The following is an 8,655-nucleotide window of genomic DNA, read 5'->3' as shown; positions in this document are numbered from 1 at the left end:
CATGTTATAAGGGGAAATAATGATCAGGTCCCCATCCCGATCGGCACCTAGCAACCGTGCGTGAAAATCGCACCGCATCCGCACTTGCTTGCAATTTTCACGCGACCCCATTCATTTCGTGAAAAACGCACAAAGAGGAGCATGCTGCGATTTTCACGCAACACACAAGTGATGCGTGAAAATCACCGCTCGTGTGCACAGCCCCATAGAAATGAATGGGTCAGGATTCAGTGCGGGTGCAATGCGTTCAACTCGCGCATCGCATCCGCGCGGAATACTCGCCCGTGTGAAAGGGGCCTAACAGTCAGGAATAGCTGCTAACTAGCAACTTACCCAGCTAGTTTACCAGAGAAGTGACCTTGATTGGTTGGATCTGAGTCTGAGACATTGTATGTTGAGTCTAGTTTCAACTTGTGATGGGTCAGAAAAGACAATTGTCTGCTGAAAATATTGTATCCTGAAGCCATTGTATCTTGAGGGATAACTGTATATTGATCTATGAGGCTATGTAACCCTTAGAGGTCTACAATGTATTGGATAACACTGACATGATGCTGTCAGTGTTATCCAATACATTCCAGAACTGTAAGGGTAATATAGAATCATAAATCAATATAATGCTATGCGACCCCGGCAGGGCTGGGAGGTCAGGACGGGAGCTGCTTCGAGTCCGGAGTGTGGAACTCGCTCATCTGAAAGGGGCCTTACATAGAATAAAGCAGAAGGATGCAGAGAAGTGGGGGGCGTGATTACATAATTTTATTACACATATTGTCCATGTGGCTGTATCCCTGAAAATCATTCTTTTAATCTGTTGTTCTTTACAACCCAAAAGTAATTTCTTGAGACTCCTTTTGTTTTTGGTGGAGATCCTTGGCACGATTTTTTAAAGTTTCTGCCTTGGCGTCATCTTTTTTGACGCCATCCCCAAGTTTGTACATTCGGCTGGCATTAGCGCATGCCCAGATATGTCCCAGTTCACAGGCCTTCTCCGAAAAATGCAGAGCGCGAGTCATATCCTTGGGAAATCCGGGTAATCCCTCCAGGTAGATTGCACTAAGGTTGAAGCAACTTGGTGCGAATTTGCCTTCGCAAGCCTTGGTATAATAATCCCTGGCTACACGTACATCGGGTTTCCCATCGTCGTTTATGCAACCATCTTGCGCCAACAGCCCAACGTTATGGCAGGAATCAATGGATTTCTTCCCTCCCTTAAGACATGATTTCAGGAAGCAATTATAGGCAGCTTTTAGATCGACTGGAAGACCTCCTGCACAAAAAACAAAAGATATTTTCCATTATTGTTTTTCATTCAAGCTGTAAAAGGGTATAGGGCTAGGGCTGCATGGCGACATGGATGTCACACTAAAGTCGTGCGGCATTTATTGGTGTCGCACTGCGACATGCTGCGATTGCGACACAACAGACGCAAAAAATCCATCCAAGATGAATTTGTATGTGACTGTCGTGTCGCATGTCACAGACACCTTAGACTATTATAAAAAAAATTGCGCGACTTTAGTGCGACATTTGTCGCAATGTAGTCTTACCCTATATGTCGCAGTTTAGCCCAAGCCTAAACAGGAACAATAGAGAACTTAAGGTGGGAGGGTGTGTGTCGCTGTACACAAAGCTTAAAGGGGCTGTTCACCTTTTGGGAGGGGGTTTGGTCAGTGACCTGCTTCCCCTTGCATCATGTCAGCTGATCACTGATGAAAAACGGGCCAGGTCACTGCTGCAGCCAGTCAAGAGGATGTTGACAGCGAGGCGGCGGCCGGGCAGCAGGTAAACATATTTTCTTTGCGCGCTGTGAATTCATCGACTCTCTCTTGGTCATGATTAGTGTTGAGCGAACTTCTGTTTTAAGTTCGGCGTCTAAAGTTCGGCTTCCGGTTAGCGGAGAATCCCGATATGGATTCCGAATTATTGATTCCAAACTTTAGACGCCGAACTTAAAACAGAAGTTCGCTCAACACTAGTCATGATGTAACATGCGGTGTCCCACGTGTCTACAGACCGTAAAATAGAATAGCCCCCCCCCCCAAATAACGAGGGGGTCTGCAATGTAATGACCTGATAACACACAGCACGTGTGAGGTCATTTCGTCAGTTATACCTCACAGCTTACATACCTTTCCCCGTCACATGGTACGCCCCCAGTTTGAAGCAGCTCTCGCTATGGTCGTTCTGCTCACAGTTAATCTTCAGTACTTTGGCCGTAGCTTCAAAGTTTTTTTTTATATTCTCTAAATACTCAGCTAAACGGTGACACCCTGGAAAATAAAAAGGAGGACGTATAATGTAACTACATAGGAAATGGAGAAACACGTCTAAGGGTCCATTCACATGCCCGCAAGTGTTTTGCGGTCCACAAATTGCGCATCCGCAAAACACAGACACCGGCAATGTGCGTTCTGCATTTTGTGGACCGCACATGGCCGGCACTTTAATAGAAATGCCTTTTCTTGTCTGTGTCTGCGGACAAGAATAGGCCGCATCTTTCCCGGCCCCATTGAAAATGAATGGGTCCGGATCCGTTCCACAATGTTGCGGAACGGATCCGGATCCATTTTGCGGACATGTGAAGGTTACAATGTGGTTAATAAAATTAATTATAAGGGCTTGTTCACACGACCGTATGGCTTTTTCAGTGTTTTGCGGGCCATTTTTAACGGATCTTTTTTTTGTTTTTTGTTTCAGTAGTGTTTCTGGTTCCATTCCTTTTTTTTTTCCGTATGGCATATACAGTAATTACATAGAAAAAGTTGGGCTGGGCATAACATTTTCAATAGATGGTTCCGCAAAAACAGAACGGATACGGAAGACATACGGAGTACCTCCCGTATGTGTTCCGTTTTTTTGCGGACAAATTGACTTACATGGAGCCACCGGAACGTGATTTGCGGGCAATAAAAGGACATGTTCTATCTTTGAAGGGAACAGAAAAACGGAAAACTGAACGCATACGGAGTACATTCAGGATTTTTTTTGCGGAACCATTGAAATGAATGGTTCCGTATACGGAACTCAAAACGTTCGTGTGAACGAGCCCTAAAGCTTAAAAATAAAAATCACATTGATAGAGGCACAGCCCAATGTACGGGAGCTCAAAGCATCTGAAATAACACTGAAGAAGCTGCGGTCCACAAGAGACACGTTACCGACGGCCATGCCCACACCGGGGGAGAAAGTAAACAAGCCACGGATCGGAAGATAGACACACAGGAGCCGGAGCACAGGACTGCAGCGTTGAGGAGCAAGTAAATATGAATATTTCAATGGAGGAGGAGAGCTGTGTGCATCAGTAAAAGCCTTAGGTATCCCAGGACAACCCCTTTAAGGCCTCGTGCACACAGCCGTGCCCGTAGTGCGGCCCGATTTGGAATTTATTTCCAGCTTCCCACTACACTGTACGCATTGTAAAATAGTGCCATTAGAAAGTAAAACTATGTGAACGGAAAAAAATATAAAAAATAAATTTATTAATTTAAAAAAAGAAGTTATGTCTCTGGGAAGGCAGGGTGTAAAAACTAAAACTCAAAAATGGAAAGTAGCAAGGTCAAGAAAGGGTTAAATAACCAAAACAGGTTCCCTTTTTTTTTTTTTACTATTACCAGCTGCTGAAAACGTGTGCAGACCCCATCTGCAGTGTGGGCAATCCTCTGTACACGGACACACATAATTCTAGGCTGGATACATTGAAGCAAACCCACAGCTGCAGCAAAGCCTCTGTGTTAATAAGGTTTCCCCAGGGCGAGGTGCTGAGCAGGTCTAGGTCTGTATACAAGAGAGCCGTATACAGTAACACGTGACCCTGCTGAGCCTTGTAGTGCACTGGCCACCCTCATAACTCTCACCATCCGCGTCCTTCTCTCGGTGGCACTGATAGGAGTACTCGGTGCCCAGGTTGTCAAGAAACTCCTTCACTTCTTCCTCACTCTTGAAGTCCACCAGCCCAGCCATAGCGACCGCATGTACCGGTCACTGTGACCTCCGGGCCCCGCCTACTACTACAGCAAACCCGGAAGTAAGCGTATCCATGATAACGGACCCACGCCAACGCTGGGCGCTGAGTGATGACGTCAGAGACAGGCTTAAAACTGAGGGGGCGGGGCGAATATGTAAGTTTATAGACAGGGAGTGTATAAAATATATAGAGCGCAGTGCGGCCTGGTCTGCTCCTCTATACTACTCACCTCCACGGCACACTTACCTACATAGTGTACACTCCCCTTTTTACACTTACCTCTACATGCTATAGACTTACCTAGAGTGTACACCCTATACACTTACCTCCCCTACACACTGACCTAAATCATGTATACTTACCTCATCTCCCCTACATATTATACACTTACCTCCTCTACATGCTATAGACTTACGTAGAGTGTACACTCCCCTCCCCTCTATACACATACTTCACTTCCCCTACATACTGTACATTTACCTAAATCATGTACACTTACCTCCTCTACATGCTATAGACTTACCTAAAGAGTGTACACTCACCTTCCCCTACACACATACCTCCCTTACACACTGACCTAAATCATGTACACTCCCCTCTGTACACTTACTTCATCTCCCCTACACATTATACACTTATCTAGTGTACACTTACCTCTCCTACACACTTGTCTAAATCATGTACACTTACCTCACCTCCGCTCCCCTCTATACACTTCCCTAAATCACGTACAGTACACTCACCTCCCCTACACACTTGTCTAAGTCATGTACACTTACCTCGACCCCCCCCCCCCCCATATTATGTACACATACCTCTCCTCCTTTACATACTATATACAGTGAATTCGGAAAGTCTTCAGATCCTTTCACATTTAGTTTTGTTGCTCCTTGTGCTAAAATAAAATAAAGTTCACGCCCCCCCCCCCCCATCATTCTGCACTCAGTACCCCATAATGAGAACAGAATGGTAGAAATAAATCTTTGCTAATTATTGAAAAGGAAAAACTAAAATCTTGCATTGATGTAAGTATTCAGACCCTTTACTCATGACTTAGGCCTCATTCACACGTCCGTGGAACACGGTCCGTGAGATACCGGACTGGCATCCTGCTGAGTGCAGGAGCGCACGGCGTCATTGGTTGCTATGACGTTGTGCGCTTCGTGCCGCTGCAGTATAACACTTGTATGATCTATACGAGTGTATTACTGTACTGCAGCGGTGGCACGAAGTGCATGGCGTCATAGCAACCAATGATGCCGTGCACTCCTGCACTCAGCAGGATGCCAGTCCGGTATCTCACGGACGTGTGATTTAGGCTTTAGTTGAAGCACCTTTGACAGGGATTACTGCCTCCATTTGCAGACAAGGATAGGCATATTCTATTAGTGCCGACAATCTGCGGTCCGCAAAATGCAGAATGCACATTGCCGCTGTCCGTGTTTTGTGGATCCACAAAACACGTTACGGACGTGTGAATGCAGCCTAAGAATCTAGGAAGAGTCATAATTCTTCCAAATGTCTTCCATTTAAGAATTATGGAGGCCACTGTGCTCTTGAGAACTTTCAGTGCAGCAGAAATGTTTTTGTCCCCTTCTTCAGACCTGTGCCTCCGCTCAATCCTGTCTCTGAGCTCTACGGGCAGTTCTTTCCTCCTCATTGCTTGGTTTTTCCTCTGATATGCATTGTCAGCTGTGAGATCTTATACAGACAGGGCTGTGTCTTTCCCAATCATCTCCAATCGACTGAATTTACCACAGGTGACTCCAATCAGGTGGAGAAACATCTCAAAGACAATGAAGAGACCCTGAGGCCCCTTTTACATGAGCGAGTTATCCGTGCGGGTGCGATGCGTGACGTGAACGCATAGCAGCCGCACTGAATCCTGACCCATTCATTTCAATAGGTCTGTGTACATGAGCGTTTTTTTTTTCACGCATCAGTTCTGCGTTGCATGGAAAACGCAGCATGTTCTATGCTCTGCGTTTTTCACGCAGCCCTGGCCCCATAGAAGTGAATGGGGCTTCAGTGAAAAACGCATTATATCCGGAAGAAAGTGGCGGATGCAATGCGTTTTTCCCTGATGGTTGCTAGGAGATGTTGTTTGTAAACCTTCAGTTTTTTTTCACGCGGGTGAAAAACGCATCAAAACACATTGCACCCGCGTGGAAAAAAAAAAACTTAACGCAATCGCAGATAAAAAAACGGACTGAACTTGCTTGCAAAATGGTGCGAGTTTCACTGAACGCATCCAAACCTAATCCGTCACGCTTGTGTGAAAGAGGCCTAAGGGCTCATTCAGACGGCTGTATGTTTTGTTCCGCATTTTTGCGGAACGGGTGCGGACCCAGTCATTTCAATGGGGCCGCAAAAGATGCGGACAGCACACGGTGTGCTGTCCGCATTCGTTGTTCCGTTCCGCGGCCCTGCAATAAATTTAGAGCATGTCCCATTCTTGTCCGCAATAGGCATTTTCTATGAGAGTGACAGCCATATGGGGTCCGCAAATTGCGTAACGCACACAGGCCGGTATCCGTGTTTTGCGGATCCGCAATTTGTGGACCGCAAAACACATACGGCCGTCTGAATGAGCCCTAAGGGTCTGAATACTGATTCTGTTTTCACTTTCTCATTATGGGGTATTGAGTGCAGATTGATGGGGGGGGGGGGGGACGTAATAAAAAATAAAAAATTAGCACCAGTAGCAACAGAACAAAATGTGCAAAACTGAAAGGCTCTGAGGACTTTCCAAATGTGAGGTAAATGCGGTGGAAATTCAAATAACAAGGATGCGGTGAACATTATCCTTGGATGCAGACACCTATAGACAATACGCTGCATGCCGCGTCATACCCTAAAACTGGGGTCAGCCACGTTCAGCGCTCCGGCTGTGGTGAAACTACAACTCCCAGCATGCTCCATTTATTTCTATGGGAGTTTCAGAACAGCCAAGCAAGTATGCATGCTGGAAGTTGTAGTTTCCCCTCAGCTGGAGCGCTGAACGTTTCTGATCCCTGCCCTAAAATCTCTTCTTCTGAATGCGGTTTTGTAAAACGCCATTCTCTGGCTGTGTATAATCAGTGCGGCGTCCTGCACCACAACGGGGACTGAAAACTGATTCTGGTTCTATTTATGGGGACACTCAGACACCCTTTAAGGGGGCACTGCTGCACTCACTTCTTATGGGGGGCACTCCTGCAGTGTTTATGGACACGCCGAGACTGTTTATGGAGATATTTTGGCACTGCATTTCTTATGGGGATCCTCTTACACAGTTTATGCGGACGCTCTTGCACTTCTTATAGGGGAACTCTGCTACTGTTCATGGGGACACGTTTACATTTTTTATGGGGACACTTGCCATTCTTTTGGGGGCTTTATAGCACTTTTTATGGGGACACTTCCACTTCTTATAGGGACACTTTAACATTGTTTAAAGGGGACACTCGCTTCTTATGGGGGTCCTCCAGCAGCGTTTACGGGAACACTCTGGCTCTATGGACACAGTGAGACATTTTGGTACTGCGCCTCTTTTGGGAACATTCTTGTACTGCTTATGGGGGGTATTCTTATGCTGTTTAAGGGGGCACCCTAGTAGATTTCATAAGGACACTGGTGCAGACATCCCAACCTGCAAAAACTCATTTCAGGGAGGTTTTCTTTTTTTTTTCTTTCACAAACTTTTTATTACATTTTCCAGACATATGCAGTATCTGCACACTGTGCTCCATGGTGTGGAGGACTGGGCTCATTACCCTGCCCCAAATTATCATATTTATGTATATGATTAATGGGATTCTGTCACCACCTATAAGCCCTGTGAGCTAAACATCTGCTCATGTCCAGGGCAGCATTCTGATTTCTAAGGTGGCCTTATAAAAGCTATTTGTGGCTTTATCCTGCGGAAAAACAGGTTTTACTAATCTGTCAATCATTGAATTAAGGTGCCCAAGCAGGGGAGGTCTGTGGATGCATGGTGCCCGGCCGCACGCATCGCCGTTCGTGCCCAGCGCCGCCTTCTACTCCTCAGTGCCGCCTCTCCCTCCCTCCCTCCCCCTCCTCCCGCTTTGAGATCCCGCGTGTGCGCACAGGCTCAGCCTGATGCGCCGTTGCGGACTGCTGGCATCGACTTCTTCTTGCACTGTGCGCACGCGCCGAGAAGGGGACACTGCTACAGGTTGCCGGAAAGGTTTACTGCGAGTAAACTAGAGATGGGAAGTTCGGATCTTTCACATGAATCGGTTCATTTGAATCAGTTCATTTGCTGAGCTGACAAGAAGCAAGTGAACCCTGTGTGTAATTATCTACCCCACTGCAGGAAAAAAACAAGCATGGGGTGGGGGGGGGGGATTTAACACTGGGGTAAATAATATAATTAAAATGTCGGGTTAAATGTGTAAATGTATTTTCAAAAAAATACATCTCTCTCAATAGTTCTATAGCTACTGAATGAGACAGAAGGGATGCCTTTAACATATATATCTCCTTGAGAAGCCAATTTGACCCTAAAGGGTTAATTCAACCTGTAATGTAAACTCTGTGTCCTGTCACTTCTCTTCTCTCTCTGCTATCAGTGAACCTTTCCGGGATATATTGTCTGACATGCGGGTGTCAGGGAGCCGCTATCTAATAGCGGGAGACTCCCTATACTTCAGGGAGACTTGAGATCCCTGCTGGTGTTGTTTATG

At 46.1% G+C, this 8,655-nt stretch overlaps 1 protein-coding gene across 1 annotated transcript; it reads right to left on the bottom strand.

Annotated features, from left to right (window-relative positions):
• Positions 1 to 745: 745 nt before the first annotated feature.
• Positions 746 to 4,018, bottom strand: LOC120978862 (cytochrome c oxidase assembly factor 7). Its single transcript, XM_040407244.1, has 3 exons — positions 3,858 to 4,018; positions 2,133 to 2,273; positions 746 to 1,270 (listed from the first exon to the last, which is right to left on the bottom strand). The coding sequence occupies exons 1-3, from the start codon at positions 3,961 to 3,963 to the stop codon at positions 822 to 824; spliced, it is 696 nt and encodes a 231-aa protein (XP_040263178.1). The 5' UTR covers positions 3,964 to 4,018; the 3' UTR covers positions 746 to 821.
• Positions 4,019 to 8,655: the final 4,637 nt, after the last annotated feature.

The sequence above is a fragment of the Bufo bufo genome, chromosome 9, assembly GCF_905171765.1.
Source record: "Bufo bufo chromosome 9, aBufBuf1.1, whole genome shotgun sequence".
In the NCBI taxonomy this organism is placed as follows: domain Eukaryota; kingdom Metazoa; phylum Chordata; class Amphibia; order Anura; family Bufonidae; genus Bufo; species Bufo bufo.
The sequence above is the reverse complement of the archived record's forward strand: the minus strand, read 5'-3'. Positions and strand labels throughout refer to the sequence as shown.